Genomic DNA, 24,075 nt, shown 5'->3' on the forward strand with positions numbered 1-24,075 from the left:
TGGGCCCACAACAAACTCCAACTCCCAGAATTCCATAGCCTTGAGCCATGGCATTTAAAGCGGTGCCAAACCGGGTTATTTCTCCAGTGTGGATGCAGCCCCCGGGATTGAAGGTCTGTGAGGTGTAGATGGGAAAGAAGATGACAGGAAAAGGGCGGGAAGGGAGAAGGAGGGAGGATGAGGAAGGGGCTCAGAATGGAATTAAGGCTGAGAGGAAAGGAGGGAAGAAAGTGGGGAAGAAAGGGCGCCAAGGAAAGACTGAGGAAAGGAAACAAATGTGAAGAAGGAATGTGTGGAATATGAGTTAGAGAGAGAGAAGATACTTTAGGCATATTCTGTCTGTGCAGACTTGTTGTGTTGTTTTCAATGGACGTGATTGTTTGATGTTAAATGGAAGTGTTATTGTGTAGAAACTCAATAAAAGTTTAAACTACACACACACACAAATAAGGTCCAAAATACACCCAGAAATAATCCAGTTTTGATACTGCTTGAAGTGCCCTGGCTCAGTGCTAGAGAGTCCTGGGAACTGTGGTTGTGTGAGATATTGAGCCTTCTCTGTCAGAGGGAGCTCTGGTGCCACAGTAAACTACAGTTCCCAGGATTCCCTAGCACTGGAGCCAGGGCAGGTAAAACGGTCTCAAACCGGATTGTTTCTGCAGTGTGTTTTGGACCTAAGTCACCCTACCCGTCTTTTCTTTTTTTGCAAGAAGAAGGGAAGAAGCAGAAAAAAGAGGATGAAGGAAGGAAGGAACAGGAAGGAGAAGGAAGGAAGACAAAGGAAGGAAGGAAGGAAGGAAGGAAGGAAGGAAGGAAGGAAGGAAGGAATAAAAGGAAGGAAGGAAGGAAGGAAGGAAGGAAGGAAGGAAGGAAGGGAGAAATAAAAGGAAGGAAGGAAAGAAGGGAAAAAAGAAAAGAAGGAAGGGAAAGGAAGGAAGGAAGACAAAGAGGAAGGAAAGAAGAGAAAGAAAGGGAAAAGAATGGAACGAAGGAAGGAAGGAAGAGAAAGGAAGGAGGAGAAAGGGAGAATGGAAAGACGAAGGAAAGGAAGAAAGATGGAAATGAAGGAAGGAAGGGAAAGGAACGAACGAACGAACGAACGAAGGGAAAGGAAGGAAAGAAGAGAAAGGAAGGAAAGAAAGAAGGAAGGAAGAGAAAGCAAGGGAGGAGGGAGGGAGGGAAAGGAAGGGAGCAGGGAGGCTTTCCTTGCACCTCGCCGCCCCATCCCGCCCTTCCTGCCCGGTCACCCCGAGAGGGGGAGGAATGCCTTCCCCACCTCCCCTGCCCCTGCCTCTCTGCCCTCTCTCTTCTTCTTCCTCCTGCTCCTGCTCCTGAGTCGGACTCCCTCCGGAGGCTAGAGACAGACGAGGAGGCGCAGCCACAAGCGGGCGAGGCAGGCAGGCAGGCGAGGCGTGGGCGCGCTCCCTCTCTCCCTCTCCCTCTCCCTCTCCCTCTCTAGTCTTTGGTGCTCTCCCATTCTTTCTCTCTTTCTCCCCCTCCGCCCGCAAGTCGCCCTCCGGAGAGCAGAGGAGGAGGAGGAGGAGGAGAGAGACCCCCCCCCCCCAAAGGGGGACCCTGCTGCTCCTGCTCCATCCAGAGCTCCGTCCAAAGCGCAAGGAAGGCGCCGGAGGGGCAGCAGCAGACTCCGAAGGGACCCAGCCCTCTCCCTCCTCCCCTCCCTGCCACTCCGAGGGCAAACTTCTCCCAAACTTCCCTGCCCCGGGTGCCTTAGCCCTGGATGAGCCTGAGCAGCCCTTGGCATGGCGCTGAAGCGGAGCCCCCAGCCTCCTGGACTGGGGCGCCCCTCTCTCCTCTTCCTCCTCGGGGCTCTAGTCTCGTCCTCCTCTTCCTCGGCCTCGGGGGGCTACTACCCTCGCTTCTCGCCCTTCTTCTTCCTCTGCACGCACCACGGGGAGCTGGAGGGGGACCCCGAGCAAGGCCAGGTCCTCATGGCCCTCCACCTGGCCGGCAACCCCTCCGCCTACGTCCCCGGCCAGGAGTACCACGGTAAGAACCCAAGGGACCTGGGGGAGGGCAGCCACACTGCAGACAGAACCCGGTTTGGCACCGCTTTAACTCTTTCTTTGGCTCAAGGCTATGGGATTCTAGGAGTTTGTTGTGGGTTCGCCATCGCCATCCTGGAACTGGGATGACAGTGATGTGCCTCCTTTTGGACTTATTATGGCCACCCTTCCGTAGGGATTTCTTGGCCAGCTTCTTCAGAGGGGGGTTTGCCATGGCCATCCTCTGAGGCTGAGAGAGTGTGACTGGCCCATGCTCCCCCAGTGGGTTTGGGACTGGGATAGGGACACTAGGATATGCGCGTTTGAAGTTGTAGACCAATGCTGATGTTGTGAGTGAACTATTAGCTCACAATTCCTCAAAGCATAAAGTGTGATTGTAGGACTGTGTGTGGTGTGACAGTTGGAGTGTTGGACTGTAACTCTGGAAAAAGAGACTCAGTCCCTGCTTAACCATGAAACCCACTGGGTGACCCTGGGCCAGTGACACTCTCTCAGCCTCAGAGGATGGCAGTGGCAAGCCCCCTCTGAGGAAACTTGCCCGTTCCTTGCCAGACAGTTCAGTCCATCCCTTGCTCTAAAAGTAATTCCCAAAGCTCCCCGCACCCTTGTATTTGTCCATTTGTCCCCTTCCTCCTCTCTTTCTTGCAGTTTGATTCTTACATTGTCTTCGGGGCTTTTGGGCGTGCGTTTCTCCGCCATCCTTTATGGCTTGATCTGCTGAGGTCTAAGAAGCCCTTTAGTCCAGGGCAACACTTTTGCGTACAGAGTTACAAATGCGTCTCCGGTTTGTGTGCTCTTCTAAACTAAGTGCAGAGAAGGGCACTGCTGTGAATAGTTGCCATTGTGGCATGGCAAGGAAAGACCTTGTGTGTCACAGACAGGCTTACAGGATGATGATCCATCCCAGTGTGGTCCTAAACAATGGTTGTGAGGACTTTGCGCTTTGGATGCATGTTTTTTCTATGTGTACATATTGTCATATTTATATTTAATGCATGCTTGGATACGCTTCGGAGCATTCTTTTGGTCAGGAGTAAGTGACCACCCTAGTGTAACTGTAGGACTGTGTGTGGTGTAATAGTTTGAACGCTGGACTATGATTCTGGAGAAAGGGATTCAATCCCTGTTCAACCATGAAACCCATTGGGTGAGTTAGCTGGGCAAGTGACACTCTCTCAGCCTCAGAGAATAGCAATGGCAAGCCCCCTCTGAAGAAACTTGCCAAAAGGGGAAAAAACAACCCTTGTGATAGGTTCACCATAGGGTTGCCATAAGTCAGAAATGACCTGAAGGCAAGTTGTTCACTCTGGTAATATCCCTCTAGTCTAGGGGATGAGTGAATGAGTGACAGGATAGAAAGTGGTCTTATTCTGAAATCTGCAATATGAGTCTAGAACCTTTACTCAGAAGTAGGCACCACTGCGCAAAACAAAAGAGTATCTACAAGCAGACTGTTTGAAAGCAACTTACAAAACAAAGACTGTAACGGAAAGTCACATAGAATAACTATATAAACTGTCTAAAGTTGAGAAGGAAGTTAGAACGAATGGGGAGTAGCTGAATGGAAGGTATGAGAGAGTAAGTCATTTGGAAGGATGGCGAAGGGAGAAGGAAAAGGAAGGAAGGAAAGAAAGATGGAAAGGGTTGTGTGAACAAGGAGTTAGGAGGTAGAAAGAGGAAGGAAGTAAGAAGAAGTTATTAGGATGAGAGAGGGAAGGAAGAGAAAGAAGTGGAAAGAAGAAAAGGGAACAAAGATGGAAACCTAATTGGATTATAGAAAATAAGTGTTATAGTCTGAGAAAGCTATTATGTTATTGTAAACTAATCGCTTTGTAAATAAGATGTATGTTGTGTGTTGTATGATTAAGAAAGCTTTAACAATACAATTTTAAATTAAAAGAAAGAAAGAAAGAAAAAGGAACTGAATGCAATGTATTGTCAGGTCCTGTCCCTGTTGACTTTGGCGGAAGCCTCACTGAGCTCTGTGAGGTTTACTTCTTCTGGACAAACAGGGCTGAGATTGCATTATGTTGGCCTGATAGTTGGTTCTAAGTATGGAGTGATGTTCAACATTTTATGTCACAGTCGGTCAGTTTTATACGTTGTGACCTACCCAGATTGTTCAAAATAGAACGGGATACAAATCTTAATTTCAAATAAAGTGATGTAGACAGGTGCTGCTGGCTGTTTTCCTAAAACGGAGGTTTAACACGTTACTATTTTCTTGATTTAATTAGGACTTTAAGAACATGTAGTTGTTGGGGGACCTGCTCATATGGAAGTGGTTGTTTGGCATTGCCTGCAGGTATTTTCAAGCTCTTCTGTTTGTTTTAACTGTGACCTAGAAGGGAGATGAATGATTAGTAGTAACATTTGTGTATCACGTATGACATAAATTACAAAGACAATGGATCCTGGAGGGCTCCTCTCTGCTTTGCTTCCATTTCATCAAGACTAGCAGAAGCCTGTTCGCCTCCAGTGAATTTTATCTTCTCTTGTCTCCAGCTGTGTGTTAAAATCTGTGCTACTCTGGTATATGTGAAACTCTCTGGCCTTCTTGGTACCTTTCTCTTGGGATGCGTGTAGCTACTGTTCAGAGGAAATTCTACTTCGGGAGAATCATGCAAAAGCTAATCCAAAGCTCTAAGGATTTGGAAGAGAGACTTTCCACTCTCTTCAGTGGCCTTTGCTATCTCTCCCACACGCTGCTGCTCCTGAATAGATATAGTTCCTTTGCTTGGCAAATGCACACAGAAAGAGTTGAGTGGTGCCATTTGAAGGTCACCCATTAACTTCCATAAGAATGATCAGCCAATATGATTGTGACACAAGCTTGACCCCAGAAGTGATTGAGCTTTGTCACTCAGTGTGACCTCAAGGAGGGGAATCATTTGGACTATAAATGCTGAAAGTGAGACTGTTAGGTCAGGCGCTCAAAGCTGGGTTCAGTGAACTAATCAAGTTTTATTGGAAGATCCCACATTGTCCTTCATTCTAGCTCCTTGCTTAAATGGAAGAGCTCCAGTTGCTAGTCAGCAGTGAATTTCTCATGTTCAGTGAGGTCTCTTTTTCTTTCCTGGGAGAGTGAAAGGTGCTTTTTGTTCTGCCATTCTCTCATTCCACTTCTCATCCATTTCCCACCCTTGTTCCATCCTTGTTTCATTTTGCTTTTACTTTTAACTGTAATTTGTCTCCTGTTTGACATTCAGAAGTTAGTCGGTATTCAGCAGTGATGCTTGAGGATGGAAGCATTGCTTGGGTGGCAGGACAAAACGGCAGCCGAGGGGAGAGAGCCTGTGGCTTCCAGTAGTGAGCCAAGAAATACAACACAAGTTGAGTCTCCGAAATGCTTGGGGCCAGAAGTGTTTTGGATTTCAGATTTTTAAAATTTTATTTTGGAATATTTGCATATACATAATATTTTAGAGATGGGACTCAAGTCGAAACATGAAATTCATTTATGTTCCATATACGCCTTATGCACATAGCCTGAAGGCAATTTTATACACTATTTTCAAAATAATTTTTTGTGTTAAACAAAATGTATGAGCCTAGAACCATTAGAAAGAAAAGGTGTCACTACTTCATCCACCCATGAAAACAGTTTTGGATTTTGGAACATTTCATATAAGGAATACTTAACTTGTAGAGGTAATCCCAATTTTGGCTAGATGGAGGCAGTCATTTCAGGCATTAGATACTGGATGAATTGGGCAAGAACGTGCAAGAAAGGTACGGGAGTCTGGGGCAGTATATGCTGTGCAGATTGTCTCAAAACCACCTCCTCCACAAAGACAAACCAACCTAGCTTGTTGCCCTCAAGTGGGTTGACAAGTTTTCCTTACCAGTGTTGAGGTAAGTTTCCTTTTAACAGACAGATACCAATCTGCCCAGCTTCTGAACATTGGTCACCTCAAGCAGCCAACTGTTTTGGGCTTTCTACTCTAGGTTGTAAATAAACTGTGATGAGAAGCTGGTTAAGTAATTCTGTTTCCACTTCCCTCTTCTGTCAGTATGTATGTATATGTATGTACCTCTGTGGGATATTGCTTGTGCTAGCAACAAGCAATCCAACTGCCTCTCACACCACCACTCTCAATACTTCCCCCTTTAAGCTTCAAAGAAAATGTTTACATTATCATTAATGTTTATCACTAGAATTATCCAGAGTTATTATTTGACTTTCTTATTAGCTTTAGTTCTAATCTAATTAAAAGTTGCTACTTTGGGATATGCCTTCAATGTATCACAAATCTATGTGTCTATTTATAGGTCAAGAAGTCTGGCAGCTTGGAGTGGCATCCGGCTGCTCCAGACCCAGTCACTCTCCGTTTGGTTCAGGACTGCAGTCCCAAACAGGCTGCCAGCAAGGAGCACTTTTTTTGGTGCTCCTTTTGCCAGTGGCCCAAAGTGGCCTTAGGTGGACATGGCACACCTTCAACCCGATCCAGGAGTCTGCATCATCTGTATGCCACACCCCCGGATCAGACCAAAACTGGCACTTTTGGCCTGTGTGTTTTGGGCCTTTATAGTCCTTCTCAGTGCATCTCATGCATTGATAAAGGCAAAGATTGCCCAGTAGTTTGATCCTAAATATATGTACTTAAAGTGTGTCCAACTGTGCTGATACAGCCCTATAGAGGCTCAAATTAGAGAGGGTGACAAATGATGGCAGAAATACTTAAATGTGGGAAAAAGGGAAGTGGGATAGAGAGGAAAGGAGGCTGGCAGGTTGAGATGCCATTGGTCCATGCCACTAGCCATGCTTGTCTGAGGGACGCTGGGAGGTGGAGTCCAAAAAATAAAATAATAACTTTCCAAACTCTGGGTTCCCCCTCAACACACACTACTTGCATAACTTGCCCACATGTGAGTAAGCATAGAGGGAATTCTGAAATTAGCTAATGGCTGTTGGCAAAAATTTTGCTCTCAAAATTTGTGATATTAGTGCAGGATTTTGTTGTTGTTGTTATTCCCTATTTAAAGCTTCAAACTGGCTTCTAACCACTTTGAAGGCAGTGTGTTTAGATGATACATGAGGTGAAACTAGGAGGAAAACTAACCGAAACCACACTCTGGGGCTAAAAATCAAAGCAAAAATAAGCTGGGATATTTTGACTCAAGGCAGAATATGTGGATCATCACACAGGTATATAAACAGCCCAGTGCCAGTATGGGACTTTGCCAAAGCAAAAGGGCAATTGCCAATAATGCAAAGGATGTAATTACAACATACACAAACCAGACAGTCTAACAGGGGAGCATGGGCTGAAGGGGGCATGTATGGAGGGCATCCATGATTGTTCTTTGCCAGTGTATCGCTGGGTAGAGAAGATGCCAGCCACAGATGCTGGCGAAACGTAAGGAATTAACTCTTCTAGAACATGGCCACATAGCCCGAAAAACCCACAAAAAACTATGGATGCCGGACATGAAAGCCTTCGACTTCACATACTGGTGGGAGTCCAATGGAATGGCATCTGGGCAGGAAGACTAAGGTAATTGGAGGTTGCAGGTGATATGTTTATGTGATACTGTAGTGTGAATGCATGGTGGGGAGGCAACAATAACAAAAAAATAACCACACAGTGCAGATTGACATCACATGGTGAGGACAGCTTGTGCATGTTCAGACTGCCTTGCAAGTCGGTGTGCAGATAGTGGGATTTTGACCAGATTTCAAAAAACCCAGGATTGAGCTGCCTTTTCCTACCTGTCTGCTCTGGCCCTCTCATCTTTTTGTCTTTTTAATATAGTTCTTCTGTGTCTTGTTTTCATCATCATTTTATTACTACTTGATCATGTAATGTATTTCCCTGTCGGTTGTAGAACATCCCCACTCTTGATTTAAATTTCAGTTTGATTTCTTGGATCTTGTGGTAGAGGTCTCTTGTTCTTCCTTTTTTGTTGTCTGTTTCTCTGCATTGATTATTATAGTAATTCTCCTTGTCCTCATGCACCAGTCATTGACCAGTTGCATTCAGGGTTCTGACTCTTATTCTCACCTGTCATCTATTGAGGCTTCTCCCAAAAAATGTCCCTGGCTTCAGTCCCAAATTCTTCTGGCTTCCAGTTAATTAGGCTTAATAATATAAATCTATTTTTTACATTACCTTTAAATTCTATGTCAATGTTCTTCAGGTTGTATTGTACTGTGACACGATAAGTGGTTTAGTGTTTTCCTTTAGCTTTACTCTAATTTTGTTATTAGTAGTTCATGGTCTATGCCAAAATCTGCACCTGGTCTTGTTTTTGCAAAGAGAGTGGTGCTTCTCCATCTTCTGCTACTAGTTATGTAGCCTATTTGATTTCTACATTGGCCATCAGGTGATGTTCATGTATACAGCCACCTCTTAGATTGTTTGAGGAATACGTTTGCGATGAACAAACTACTGGCCTCACAAAAGTCAACCAGTCACTCTTCTACTTCATTTCTTGATCCTAGGCCATATTTTCCTACAATCTTTAATTCTGTTCTGTTTCCTGCTCCCTACTTTATAAAATCTTTTCAATCACCTGTGATTAAAAAGAAGTCCTGTGTGATCAGTTTTCTCGTGGACTCCAGCACAAAATCTTCCAATGTCTTCGTCTTCAGCCTCTGTACTTGGAGCATACATTTGGTTATATTAATGGGCTTTCCCTGAAGTCTTACCAGTTGATTCGGTCAGACCTTGGGTTATATCGTTGCCTGCTTTTGCTACATGTCTCATTACTGTTAATACCATCCCATTTCTTCTTTGAAATGTGTAATTATGTATAATTATGTGATTCAAAATGCCCCATTCCATTTTAGCTTGTTTACTACAAGTATTGCAGTGTTTATATACTTCATTTATCATTTTACTATGTCTAGCTTCCAAGGTTCATGCTTCTTATGTTCCAAGTTCCTATAATATGTGTTGTGCGGCTTCAGACTTTCCTTTGTGTGTGAAGACAGCATAAGTAGCCACAGTACGAAGTAGCTCCCTGAATGCCATCCGACCTGGGAATTTCATCTTCTGGCACTATCTCTTGTTGGAATGTCTCATCATAGAGTTTATATGGTAAAAGACATTCAAAATGGGTTTACCGTGCCTCCTTTGGTATAGTACTAACAAGTGTCAACTATGGTGTCACCGCTGTTGTTTCTGAAAGATCCTCTGCCAGTGCCACCTCACACTACTGCTTTGGCCCAGTAGCTTTTTGGAACATTTAGCCTGGCTCCTTGGCAAAATCCTGTCTTACATGGGAGAACATGACGGTACTGCTGCCATCAGAATCATAGAATCGTACAGTTGGAAGAGACTGCAAGGGCCATCCAGTCCAACCCCCTGCCATGCAGGAACTCTCAGTCAAAGCATCCCCGACAGATGGCCATCCAGCCTCTGCTTAAAGACCTCCAAAGAAGGAGACTCCACCACTCTCCGAGGGAGTGTGTTCCATTGTTGAACAGTTCTTCCTGTCAGGAGGTACCTCCTAATGTTGAGGTGGAATCTCTTTTCCTGTAACTTGCAGCATAGCCTCTTGCTTCACAGGACCATGCAGTCCCACCACCTCAAAATGTTAATGCCATTTATGATCACTAGAAATGTTCACAGGGAGGGCAGGTACTGTCTCTTTTGCTAATATGCAGCATTCTCGACTTCTAGAACAAAATACCTTGAGACAGTCTGCCGGACACACAAATGACGCACGTTTTACAGAACCTGGCAGGATATAACTGTTTTGTCTTAATAACTGTGTTTTCTGTAAGGTTGCTAGTTATTCCTTATGGTATGGGATGTCTCTTATTAGAGGTCCAGAAAGCTTATCCATTCTGATACTGGCAGGTGTATTATCATAAGGGATGTACCTATCTGATAGCTAGAAAGCTTTTTCTTTTATATAGGCCAAACAAGATGCCCCCAAGCCCCCATATTTTTGGGTGTGGGGCCTTCATAAAGACAGAAATGTGTGCATCATTTAATTTGTGAATGTGGACGCTATATTAATATTACAGAGCAATGCATGATGAAGTTAACTGAAATTAATATATATAATTTCATCTGATGTTTAGGTAAAGAAAAAAAACTCCCAATAGTTACTTTCTGATTGTGAACTCTACATGTTATCATTTTTACTGCCCCTTATTGCTATTTAGAAATTGTAGCAACACTATATTTATGTCAAGAGATTTATGAGAGCAGAAAACAGGAAAAGATTATTTTTTAATAAGAAGAGAGTCAGATTACCTTGTGCTACTGTCAGCTATGTGGGTATATATGTTTGATTAACTGACTAAATTTTTACTAGACTGACTACAATGAATACTGTGTATCTTTTATAGCTTTGTCTTTAAAAGTTATGGCCATGTAGAACATGTAGGAAATACTAGTAATTTAGTACTCATTTCGGTTTTGTAAATTTGAAAGGAAATTATATCAAGTCCTCTTGACCCGAGTTTTTTTAAAAGGTAAAATGTATCTCCCGAATGACTTTGTAATGTCTAAATAACATTCTGAAGTGAATGTTTATATATACTCTAATAATAAACACGGGACAAGTGACGTTTCTCATATGTATAATTAAATAACTCAAAACAGTTTCCACAGCTGAGATTTAAGTCAACTCTATTTTAAATGCGCCTCCAAAATGAATATAAAACTTGCAACATCTGTGTTTTACATTTGATTTTTCTTTTTAAATCTCTTGCGGTTTAACAGCAATTAGGTGTAGCACAAAGATTAAATGATGGGTTTAAATGAATTTCTGGACATCATACATGATCATACCAAAGAATTCCAATAAACTGGGTGCAGAGCAATCTCATACGGAAAAGCTGAAGTTTGTTATCCATGAAGTTGAGAAACCAATTGAATTCTATGTTCTGTTGTTTTAAACTATTTTTTATAACGGTCAACAGAGAATAAGTCCAGTTCTGAGGTATGAATTATTCTTGTTACTTTTAGGTTGCCCCTTATGTTGTTTTTATATTTCAGACACAGGCCGCCTGTGACTGACTAGGTTGTCTGTGTGTGTGTGTAATCCTACCATTTTGTGATGAGATGTCCAACTTACTTGGGCCAAGGTCTACTATGGATTTTAAGGATAAAGTAAGTTATGAATAAAGGCATTTGAATCAGTAGAGTTATTTCACAGCCAGAAAGTAAGTGATAATTACAGTACTGCTTTAAGAATTTCTGGAAATGACTTGTATTGCTTATACTCCAGATTTGATCCAAAATATTACAAATAAGAGGTCTCAAAGTAAGAGAGCGGAAATTGGGCTCTCCTTGAGACTCTGTAGAGCTTGCCCAGTATAGTCCATTTCTCTTACTCAGTATGACTTTCCCGTTTGTTACATTTCCTGTGAATATTTGGAATATAGTAACCTCCTGCAAAGTTGGATAATTATGAATCATTGTATAGCTTTTATCCTACTGATTACTTCATGCTTTCATTCTCAAATAAAACCCACTAGGTTCAGTTTTCAGCTGGCACTGAGCCTGACTTGACCCAAAGATCACTGAAATTAATGGAAACTCTCCTATTAATTTGATTGGACTTGCAACTCCAGACATGCTACCTGTAAAAAGAATATTTTTTAAAAAAAACATTAAAATTTTAGTACAGCGAAAACAGTAACAAGAAGAAATGGATTTGGAAAAGCTCAGAGGTTCTAGTCTTGTTATAAGAGTGTTTAACAAGGGGTTAGTCCCAATTGCTTCTATAGTAGGTATTGCCACTTGTTTACCAAATTATTCTTGTTAGAATTGGTTTAATTAAATGCATTACAGTGGAGCAGGGTGAGCCTAATGTACTTTACTGACTGAGGTGATGGATAGGTTGATGTTTCCTGCCAACTTCATGTGCAGAAACTGGCCACAATAGCAGTTTAATTCAACCTACAGCCTGACTATGAAACCATGCCCTCCACTGGATAGCCACAGATTAACTAAGGTTATCCAACACTGCCCTCCAACACCTTGGTACAACTTCTTCACCATCTTCTACCTGAGGGAGCTGCTTCACATTGCCTAATAGTAGGCCTCATCCCGATGAGCTGCAGTTTTATGTAAACCTACTTGAGCCAATGTGGTGTAATGTAAGAGTTTGATCAGGACTGGGTAAACTAGGTACCTAGAGAGGGCACACAACCCTTTTGTTACAAAAGCTTCAGTGGATATCAGTTTGCTTGAAGTGTTTGAAGTGTTGACTATGACCTATAAAGCCCCATATGGATCAGGTCTGGGTTTTTGAAGGAACATGTTACTTCCACATGATGTCTTCCCAAGTTGTGAGATCTTCTGGGGAATCCCTTCTATTTGTCTCACTACCCTCATAGTATATCTAGAGGGAACACAGGAGCTATCTTTGTGGTGGCTGTTCCCAGACACCTAGAGGGACTAGATTGGCCCCCTTCATTGTGGTCCTGTCAGCAGTAAGTGAAGATTATTTGTTTTGACAGGCCCTGTGAAACTGACTGTTTATAGGGAAAGTGCTTTTAATAATGTGCCATGTTGTCTTATTTGTCACTTCTTTAATGGCTGTGTTTCAACGATTACTTTTCATTCTGTTTATTGATTATGCTTTAACTCTCGTATTTATTTAGGGATGTTTTTATCAGTATCTGCTTTCATTTTTTTGCAAACCATCTCAAGTCAAGGGCTTAAAAAAGGTGGGATATAGAATTATAGAATCATAGAGTTGGAAGAGCCCACAAGGGCCATCCAGTCCAACCCTCCACCATGCAGGAAATCAGAATCAAAGCAACATACAGTATAAACAACTATATAATATAAAGAACTATATAAATAAAAAGCAGAGGTTCAAATACACAACCATGAAGCTCATTGTGTGAGTTTGGGCCAGTTGCTCTCTTTCAGTTTGATCTATATCACAATTGTAGTGTGGTTTTTAAAGTGGGGAGAGGGAACAGTGCATACTGCTTTAAGCTCCTTGGGGAAATTTGGGATGTAGAGATGTATATAAGAATACTGTCTGACCCCCATATCTGTGGGGGATCTGTTTCCATTGTTAATGCAGATAAGTGGAAACCACATTTAACAGCGAGTGGCAGAATCTTAGTATGGAGTTGTGCTAAACAATCTCCAGATGCCTAGAGAACATTTTTTTCCCTGGACATGGAAAAAATTTAACTGTGGTTACTGATCCTGCGGATACAGGGGTTGGACTGCAACTGAATAACTTTCCTTGAATATGGAACTTGCTTTCCATGTTAGTGATTGCAAGAATGAGTTGTCCAAGGTGCTGAACTCTATCCCCAAAATATGTTCAGCACATTCTTAGCTCTTTAAACTTAAAATTAAAACCCAGAGCAGATTCAAGTACAAGATGACAGCATGACTATTAGTTCTTTTACTTTACATTTTATCTACAATGCAATGTTTTCATAGTTGGAGACAAACTCAGATTTGAAATACTATCTTTTTGTGATATGCCTTACCAGTGTATAGTTCAGATGTTTGATATCTGACAAGTGCTCTCTGGTTGCAAAAAAAAAGAAGTGAGACTGTTTGCAGTCTAAAATTCTGGCTGTGTGTGTGCAGTTAAGCCAGATAAGTATTTGCATAAAAGGTGAGTTAGTTTTGTATTGTTTTTAGCACTGCAGTCTAAAGAACACTCTATGGATAAAATGCTTTAATAAGAACTAAACTGGCTTAGTTAGTCAGGAGCATTTTCACTTCCGAAGTACAGATGTGTTCTCAAGCAATGATAGTTAGAGATGTGGGATCTTTTCATGTTCTTACAAAACACAGGACCAGAAAACCCATTGATCTGACTGAGAATCCTCTTTATGAAGTTGAAAAGTAACTGCACATCCATCCACCATGTGTATAAACCGAAGTTTGTGGTTAGTCACAAAAAAAGCTTCATTTCTTTTGTGGTGTATGTATAAGTAGTTTTAGTTAGTTTTTTTAACTGCAGGAGATATGTTGTCTTTCTACTTAGGTATATTTTGTAATGCACACTAGCAGCTGGAAACATTCTAAAGCTCCTCCCCTTTAATTAAAAAGGTGACTATTTTAATTACTTTTCAATAATGAAGACTCAATTACTTAAGAATAATTTTACTATGAAAGCAATTGCTTTCCAGGCTGCCTGTAACTAATTACTTTTCAAAATACATTTCCAAGTTCGGTTATATGTTAATATGTATAAGGAATGCAACATATAGAATTATTCATACAAACTTGCTTAGTTTGGCGTTTTTCCACTAGGAGAACTGCAGATGTTGCATGTTATTTTTTCTTAGAGCAGTGCTTTAGATGAAACGCATTTTCTTTTCATGTCTGACTGCCTTATTATGTCTTTCTTGTTTCCTTTCAATGAGTGACATTATACTGAAGTGCTCTTCAAGTAGTTTTGGTCTAATGTTGAAAAGAATTAGTATCATCTAATACTAAAAGTTGTTCTTTGGGCTAGGTATTCCTGTTAAAGCAAGGGCTGTTTCTGATTCATTTGAGAAATGATGAAGGAATAGACATTCTTTGCTTGCATAATACTGACTGGATAGAATATGCCAGTCACGTTCCAGATCATGTACAAAAAACAATGCTATGGCCATTGCATTGCACTGCTGCTAAAATTTTGAGCAATAAGTCTCTGATGAAGCAAGTTCTTAAATTAATATAAACCCAGAATACTAAAAATTCACAACTGATTTATTTTACAATAAAATGTATGCCACCTTTTTTCATCCTGCCTACTTTCACTTGGTACAAAATTGGCTTCTTAGGTCTGTCCCAGAGGTAAAAATTAATTTCACCTGGAAGCACTTTTAAGCTTTGAAAACTGTGTTTTAATATCCCCAAGATTATGAGATTAGAACTTCTTAACACACTTTTCTATGACTTGGAAATGTAACCTGCTTCTGGAATTTTTTACATTTAAATATATCTAGTTAACATGGGGAAGGGAAAGACAAGTGCACTAGCCCTGCCATTGCTCCATGCATCACTTTCATGTGAAGGTAAATGTCTGCAGTACAGAACAGTAGTGTCATTCAATATAGTTAACCACTGACCCTTGCATGCTTGCTTGCAATGCTGCATCTTCCCAAATAATTCATATATACACACACATATATTTGCAAACAACCAGAAAGGGTAACATGTGGCCATTGAAACATTGTTAGACTGCCCTCACCACCTCAGTTCATCATTGGCTATGGTGGCTGGGATTCATGGGCACAGAAGTCCAACTATATATGGAGGGCTTCACTTTACCACTCCTAACAGAGTGCAAACACCATTCTTACTTTTGCTTTCCTTTCTAACATCAATGACGGTGTGAGAGGGAAAGAGAAAGAAAATACAAGTGTTGCCTGCAACCAAAATTGAGAAGTTCAGTTAAAAGGGTGTTTGGTGTTCTGTTTGGTTTTCATATGCACTGTGCCATGAAAATAGTATGGATAACCTGTGTGAAAAGAGGACTGTTAGGTGACAGTCCTCTATAATTTCACAACATCTTCTATTTGAACGTCTGTCCACTTCATTTGACTAGAGCTTAATCTCAGTGCCAGAACTTAATCTAAATTCCCCACCCCTACCTCAGTTTTAGGGAATGAGCTACTTGACATGGCCAGGTCTCAACATGCCACAGGGTTGTTTTTAAAATGATCCACCAGGAAGCCTTGGGGGCTCTGGGCTCCCTCTTTCTGCCACAACCTCCTTCGTGCATCTGCCCAGGGATCATTTAACAACTGGTTTGTGTGAACTAGTGCTAACTGGCTGAATGACACCTCTAGTTTGTTGTTTGTTATTTGTTGGCTGTCTTTAAGTAGATCTCGACTCATAGCAACCCTGTGAATGAGATGTGTCTAAGCTACTCCTATCCTCTACCTCTCTGCTCAGGGCCAGTAGGTTAGGCCCATGATCTCCCTGATGGAGTGTATCTCTCTGGAAAGTGGTCTTCCTCTCTTTCTACTTCTTTCTACCTTCCTCAGCATCATTGTTTTTTCAAATGAGTCATGCCTTCTCATTATATGGCCGAGGTATGACAGCCTCTGTTTAGTCATCTTGGTTTCCAGGGAGAGTTCAGGCTTGATCTGTTCTAGAAGCCATTTGTGGGGAACCTTTTATATGCATGTAGGCTCCTGACTTGACCTGCAGTTCTGGGTTGGCCATCATAGGGTGAGCCATCACACCTACACATCATGGGTTCCTGTTGCAGACATTCATCTTAAATGCAAGGAGAGCCTTGACACAAGAGTGATAACAGAGCAGAGCAAATCTAGCATGCTCATCAACATGAAGTACAGAGAGTACAACTTTGTTTTGCTGTCTACTGAAATTATCCATACAAAGAATAATGAGTTATTTTAATATAATACCATTGGATGACTTCATTTTCATTTTTTACACATTCATCATCACTGAAATATTCTCAATTTTCTGAAAGAGTAGTTAGTTAAAATCTGAAAACATGAAGATTCTCAGGGTAAAATACTTCTAGCTTCACGTCTTTTATTAAATCTGGCTTATATATTTCCAGTTTCTCTTGCTTGTGTTCTAGCGCCAAGAAGATGGGGCACTGTAGTGTATTAGTTATGTAACCAGGAAAGAGAAGAAAGTCTCACTCTTAGTGGTGTCATGTGCAACATTGCTTAGTGATCCGGAAATTATGAGGATTTCAATAGCACCAAATAAAGACTGCTATTGGTTTTTTTGGTTGGTTTTTTTTAAAACATGCTTCCTATCTCACTGTAAACATTTCCTGCTTGTTCATCTTGCCTAAGTAAATGTTCAGCGTTTATTGGATTTTGCTCTTTTTGATCCCATTTTACCCACAGATTTCACAGAAATGTGCTGGGTGCAGTATGGAAAAATTGTTACTGCACCATGAAAATCTGATCTGTCTTCTTCCATTTGCACATCTAAACTGCCATCTTATTACTAAATATGCAGTGCAGTTTTTAAATTATGTGGCATATAGAATGATATACTGTGTGTATGTATGTATGTACCTTTTAGTTGGTTGTCAGTTTATGGCAATCCCATGAATTTCATTGGGCTTTCGTAGACAAGGAATACTTGGGGGTGATATTGCCAGTTCCATCCTCTGAAATAGACTCAATTTATTTGTTTATGTACTTTATTTAAATATACCACCTTTCTCCCCGCACAGGATCCAACATGGATTCCAGAAAAACAAATTAAAAAGATTTACAATTTTTTAAAAACCAATTTAAAAGCCCCCCTATTGAAACACTATGAAACCATTTAAAATCACACAAAAGTTAAAAACTGATAAAACGTACATCTAAATGTGAACCTTCCCTTCTTAACCATTAAAAGCTTGCTTAAATAAAAATATAATTGCTTGCTGATGAAAGGAAAGCAGGGTGGAGGCCAGCTTAGCCTTTTGCGTAAGGAAGTTCCACAGGTTGTGAAGCAGCCACCAAGTGAGCCTGTGATGGTGCTGGGACCAAGGGAAAGCCTTCCCCTGATGATCTTTAGTAGTTTCATATCAGAAGATACAGCCTTTCAGCACCTGGTATTCATTGATGATATCTCATCCAAGTAATAACCAGGGCTAACCATGGTTAGTTTCCAAGATCAGATGAGAGCTGGTGCTTTTAGGGTATTTAGACTAACTGTAGAAAATGTACTAGCTGTCTGGGTTTTATCTTTGGAGTATTAAATATTTTTGACTATTAAACCAGAACACTTGATTTAAGACAGAAGCATGTTGATCTTAACTATTTGTACTAACATATCTGCTTGCAGCTGTATAACAGCATTTTGGTATGTTGGTTTAATTAAACAGTCCTTCCAAGCATTTATTTGGGCAATGTATTAGTGAAACAAGAACATTTTTTTTAAAAAAATCCAAGTATTTGCCAGGTTGGATTACCAGGCTGGCAAACTAACTACTGTACTGGCACATAACTCTTTGGACATGAGATACCAACAAATTTATATCTATCCACCACTGTCTACATGACAACTATTATAATAAAGCTGAACTCTGATATTTCACCATATTTTCATAATGGAATTGGCAAGCACATTCTTGCCATAGTTAAGCATGTTAAGTACTATTAATTCCAGTGGCAAAGTTAAGGAATAAATTTTTATCTTGCAAAATCTATAGGCAAAAAAAATAGCAATTCAACTAAAATGTTGGCACGACTTGAAAAATGCACATGCTGAAAGTAAAAACTTTCAGTCTTTATATTTTGGTTACCAAAAAAGTGTGCATACTTATGCATCATTTTTTATTTAAATTGGGGAAATTTACTACTATGTTAGTATTAGAAATCATTTCTTTTAATGTTTAAAATCAATGCTGCTTTCTAAAGAGGATTTGGATTAAATAATTGCCAGTCAGAAAGTTCATCCTTGCAACACTGATCTTGGATACTGTTGACATAATCCTGTCTAATGAAGCACATTTAAGGCTGCAAGCACATGCACTTGCTTGAACTTAACCTGCATTCAATCAAACTTCATATCCTGTTATTAATAATAGAATTAAGCCATGCTGATTCCAGTAACAGGGTGAGGGGCATGTGCTTGAATTCTAATACATTGCCCCATTAGTAGCAATGGCCATCAACCTGAATGGCTTTAAAAGTTAATTTGACAATAAGAAGATAAGGCTATTAATGGTGACCAGTCATGATGACTACATATCTCTTCCAGCATCAGATGTTTCTAATGTGCCAGTGAAGGCCAGATGAGGGGAAGAGAGAGGGAGGGTGCTATTGTGCTCATATCCTGCAACTGGTTAGCCACTGGACTGGGTAATCCCTTGGTCTGATTTGGCTCTGCCCTCCTTATGGTCTCATCTGTTTCTCACAACAAGCAAAAAAATTTCTGTGATAGTATTTTCAGTTCCTTAGCATAAAACTATCATGTGCGGAAGAAAAAAATACTATGCCTGTAACATAGACTATGTCTGCACTGCAGAAATAATCCAGTTTCACACCACTTTAATTGCTGTGGCTCAGTGCTATGGAATCCTGGGATTTGTGGTTTGTAGTGGCACTAGAGCGCTTTGACAGAGAAGGCTAAATATGTCTTAAAAGTGAAGCGGTTGCTTGTGTAAACAGTCAATTTTGTTGGGTAATTATAGTCAAGGAAAAAGTTGATCCAATGAAGCCTTTGGCTTTCTTTAATAAGCTAGCCTTCCTTAAATATGGAAACATGAAAAAAGTGGCAAGCCACTGCCCATGTGCCTGTGGGCCTAAGCAGTCAGGCAGGATAGCACTAGCCAAGCCTGTGCTATCTTGCCCCTGGTTCTGACCCAGGTCAGTCCCCAGGCCCATGGAGCGGTGACAGGTGGGTGTTTACATGCTCACCTGCTGCTGTGGCATGGAGCCACTGTCACATGCACCCTTTAGCTGCCTCCAGCATTGCATCTTCTCTGAAGTCGCTTGTCATGGCCTGTAAGGGTGAATACAGAGAGCCTGGCTACATCTACGTGGCTAGTTCTTCCCATCTAATGGGTCTTCCCATCTAATGTTACAGGCCATGACAGGGGTCAGAGAAGATGTGACCATGGAGGCAGGTACAGGTGTGGGGCCATGTGGTGTGCAAACAACAGGTGTTTATGCCCTGGGCTAAGCTCCTTTAGGCTGGGATTAATCTGGAACTGCTGGATCAACATCCAGACTAGTTGATCCCAGCCCAAGGCTAACGGCCTGCATCATTAGTACAGTATGATGCCACACTAGGGGGAACATGGGCTTTTGGCCCATGCATACAGGCCCTGTGATAGTGAGACTATCCATCCATTGGTAGCCATAGGGTTCCAGTCATCTGTCTTTGAATGTGTACATACATATCATTAAACCAAAATTTAAAATTTAAATGAACCAGTTTTGATGTAGTTAATGCTAATTTATTTTAGGATTAGTTCAATAATGTTAAGGAATTAAAAATAAATTTAAGTATTATATTTAATGAAATGTTTAAGACTTTTGAAGTACTCTTTTAAGTAACCCTTTGTATGCTTTCTCCTGCTGTTGTTTTTTGCTGTTATAGTCGTGTTGCATAGCACTGATCTCTCTTGATTGTAATTGTTCCTGAATTAACTACCTACCTGCTGTCACTGCCGACCAACCAATATGTGAGATTAGATAAAGTGTAGGCAATATGTGGCACTCCTGATGTTGTTGGAATGCAGCTCCTCAAATCCCTCACTGTCTGTGCTGGCTGGACCTGCTGGGAGTTGCAATCCAAAAATATTTGGAGAACCCATGATCCTTAATCCTATGTTACATGGACTGCATTGGTTGGTATGACCAATACATATTAACCTTTTTTGTTTCTCTTTCCCCCTGTTATTTCCATTATGTCTTCCCATATATTCTTTCTGGAATGTTTTCTCCTGTAGTTTTATGAATATTTATGACTTCTCTCTTCTTATTAGGTGAAACTGAATTAAATAAAAATGGGTGTTTGATTTACCTTGAGGTTGTCACAAATAACCTGGATTTATCAATCTTTTACATTACATGAGGAATGAATTCTCTCTCTCTGTAGCTGTTGAAATGGTCCATAGAATTGGCTTAGAAAGTGCTGAATTTTTATGTGGTTTTTTTTATAGTTGCCACCAACTTGATTAGAATTTTCCAAATTAATCTCATGCTATTAAGATTGTTGCATTTTGAACTGACAAACCATCTGAATATTTGCCAGTTGGCAATCCTGATGATAAAACATTCACAAGCTATACCAAAGCAAGATATACCAAAGCAAGTCAGGCATAAATTGATTTTATCTTCTTTTTAAAAAGTGATATTTCTTGACCCAAACCTATGGATGATCGAACTCTAATCCCTCACTTTTGACATGGCTGAGTGGAAAGTCTCATACGTTTTAGGCATGCCTTTCCTCGTTGCCCTTTTTACCTGAGATACTTTAAACAGAAATGACTAGTAGGTTTGTAGAAAAAGAAACAGAACAGCAGACGTTGGTAACTGGTCTTGACAACCTGCTTCTTTCTTTCTTTCTTTCTTTCTTTCTTTCTTTCTTTCTTTCTCATAATCATAGTCTTGTTCTCTGGGGACACTTGAAGGGAAAATGGCAGCCACCACCATTAAAAAATGGCATTACACACTGTCAGTTGCTGAAGGTGTGTGTGTGTGTGTGTGTGTGTGTGTGTGTGTGGTGACAGCCATTTTGCAAAATGATCTTGTGTCATGACAGCATAGTATGAAATGGACAAATGGTGGACCCTAGAACCTATAGTAAAGTGTGTTCTGCTGCAACTGACAGGAGCAGCACAACATATTTTACAAAGGGAGAAAACCAACAAAGGTGATTTAAATGAAAAACACAGTAAACAAGACCTTCAGTTACAAAACAAATGCTCCCATTAAAATACAACAAAATCCTTTTACAGCCCTAATAAATTTAGATGTGAACTTAGGGGCTGAACAGACCACCCCAAGGGGTGGCCTGCAGCCACCTCTTTCTTTTCCAAATCAGGCCCACAGCAACCACACGACATGGCCCCGATCTGGCCTTTCCATGGTGCAAAAAAGAACTGCAAAAAGTGTTTCCTTTTTTTTTTTTTTTTTTTTTGCCATGGAATGGGCATCATAGCCACCAGCACAGTGGCTTTTTGGTGCTCTTTTGGCACTGCATCATCTGGATGCAGCGGCAGAGGAGTGCCATGATTCTGACTGCTGTGTGGCATCACACTGGCATGGGGCCGAGTCGGGGCATGTGTTGTGCGGAGAATATGCCTCCACCCCTCCCACATGCCAGCCTTTGATGCAAGTCTGTACAGCCTGTTAGCCTTGCACTTCTTTCTCAGTTCTAAATAAAAGATTTATCATAACCAGAAAAGCTGTCACATAGTAAGATTTTGCCTCTGAGGAAGGCAGCATATTAAGACTTAATAAAAAGCAGAAGGAGAGAGAAAACTACAATTGCAATATTGATTACCTTCTTTCCACACTGAGGAAGATAGAGCTGTACATTCCAAAGTTGTAAAAGTAATTAAAGGCAAATTTTATTTTGCTAATGCAGAGTTCAAACTCACCTTTGTAAATCGTTGCAATGTTGAGAATGATATTTTTACCTATTTATAAAGTTTAGTGTAGGCTATCAGTAAGACAAAAAAAGTGATGTGTCTCAAAATGTCTCAAAAGATCATCTTTTATTAGCGGAAAAGCATGACATATTTTTGGCCTGTAGATCCTCTTAAGGCCTTCTCCTGGGAGCTATACAAAATCACAACTGGAGAACATATAAATATATATCATCATAAGTTATTACATAGAATCATTATTATTCTTGCACGTTGCTTATAGCTTATACGTGATCACTTAGAATTGAAACTGCAGAAATTTCAGAGCGTGGAATTCAGTAGAATAAATAAAGAGGATGTTCTTAAAAAGTATTTTTAAAAAGTACTTTTTAAAGGAGATTGTTTCTAAGGTCTGCTTTTCTGACTATTTTCTTTCTGCCATGCCACTTGTAAATCCAATCTGTCTGTTGGCCCACAGACAGACAGACAGATAGATAGGCAGACAGGCCTTGGCCACCTGTTTCTTCAACAAATTTAATGTCAGAACCAGACATTTCATTTCACTTGAGTGGCTTTTTAGAAACAAAATAGCTACTGTGATGACCCTGATTAAAACCCAGTTGTATGGTGGCAATAGAAAATTACTTCCTGATACAAATAGTAGCTGGGAGACAGTTTTTATTGGAACAGGAATAGAAGAAAAAGAGTTAAACTCCTAATTGCCCACAGAAGTGCTAATTTTCCCCCTTCTCTCCAGTTGTTTCAGTTCTAAATAATAACAAAATAAAATAAAATAACAACATAGTCTTGGTAAATGCAATACAGTTGACCCTACTTATCCACGGATTTTTTATACATGGATTCAAGCATCCACGGCTTGAAAATATTCAAAAAAGTATAAATTTCAAGTACCAAACCTTGATTTTCCCATTTTATATAAGCAACACCATTTTGTATTTAATGGGATTTGAGCATACACAGATTTTGTTATTCACAGGGGTTCCTGGAACCAAACCCCAGCAGATAACAAGGGTCCACTGTAATGCATTTATGGTAAGGCATAGTTCTGACTTTATACATATAAACACAGACTTTGTACAATGAAATCTGTTGTGAAGCTCACTTTGACAAGCTGAGCAAAGAGAAAACAAAAGTGAATAATCAGACAGATGGGCTGTTTGCATGGTCCAAAAGGCCCATGTTCTCTCTGGCCTCGCGTTGTCTTGTCTGAACAATGCAGGTCATTGGCCCCAGGTCAGGATCAGTCTTGCATCTGGCAGACCAGATGCAGATTCAATTCCAGAGCAAATTCCAGCCCAATTCCAGAGCAAAGGGAACTTAACATGGAACTTAATAATGACCCGTCATTTGCCGCAGAATTTTGTAAAAGCTCTATATCAAACCCTGGGGGGTGGAGCCAGGCGTGTATCGTGTGGACACAACGCCCCAACTGGGCCCCCAGGCAGGTCTTAATGGCCAGTCTGAATAGGGCCTAAGTTGAAATGTAATACTACTTCATGGTTCGGTGCTATGAGAAGAAGGCTTGTGCTTCAATAGTCTCTTTGTGTGTTTTCCTTTTGTTTTCATTACTCAACACCTTCCTACAGAATCCTGGGATTTGTACTCTGGTGAGGCACCAGAGTTCACTAAAAGATGAGGCAGAGTACCTCACCAAACTACAAAGCCCAGGATTCCATAGGATGAAGACATGACAGTTAAAGTGGTGTTGAACTGCTTTTTTTCTGCTGTGTGGCAGGCCTCCTGGTATCTTATATAGGTTTGCCTGAAGATTTTTAGAAAATGCAATTGAGAGTTGGGGAGTGGGGTAACACAAAGAAATAATAATTAACAAATTATCAAGATGGTTTTCTGATTATCTAGTTCTCATCTTTATTTTTATCTATATTCAGCTGATAATGTTTTTCAGTTGTTGAGATTTCTTACCCATCTTCCTTAACATTTTCTTTTTCCTTTAACTAAATGGCAGTAAACGTCTTTGTGGGTGGCATGCAGGCTGGTGCTCTTAACAAAGAACTTGATAGTTTCTCAAAGGAACACCCTCCAGTTTGTCTTTGGAGGCAAG

The 24,075-nt window shown here is 40.7% G+C and overlaps 1 protein-coding gene across 4 annotated transcripts in view; it reads left to right on the forward strand.

Annotated features, from left to right (window-relative positions):
- The first annotated feature begins 1,555 nt into the window (after window positions 1–1,555).
- RELN (reelin) overlaps window positions 1,556–24,075 on the forward strand; it is a 354,155-nt gene continuing 331,635 nt past the window's right edge. For 3 of the 4 annotated variants that reach the window (XM_089524577.1, XM_089524576.1, XM_089524579.1), the window contains exon 1: window positions 1,556–2,007. In XM_089524577.1, the coding sequence (XP_089380703.1) occupies window positions 1,761–2,007 (247 nt within the window). In that variant the 5' untranslated portion in view covers window positions 1,556–1,760. The remainder of the gene's footprint in view (window positions 2,008–24,075) is intronic. The other variant, XM_089524578.1, reaches the window with a different exon arrangement.

The sequence above is a fragment of the Sceloporus occidentalis genome, unplaced genomic scaffold (genome assembly GCF_023333645.1).
Source record: "Sceloporus occidentalis isolate IW3139 unplaced genomic scaffold, rSceOcc1.0.p SCAF_5, whole genome shotgun sequence".
NCBI lineage: Eukaryota > Metazoa > Chordata > Lepidosauria > Squamata > Phrynosomatidae > Sceloporus > Sceloporus occidentalis.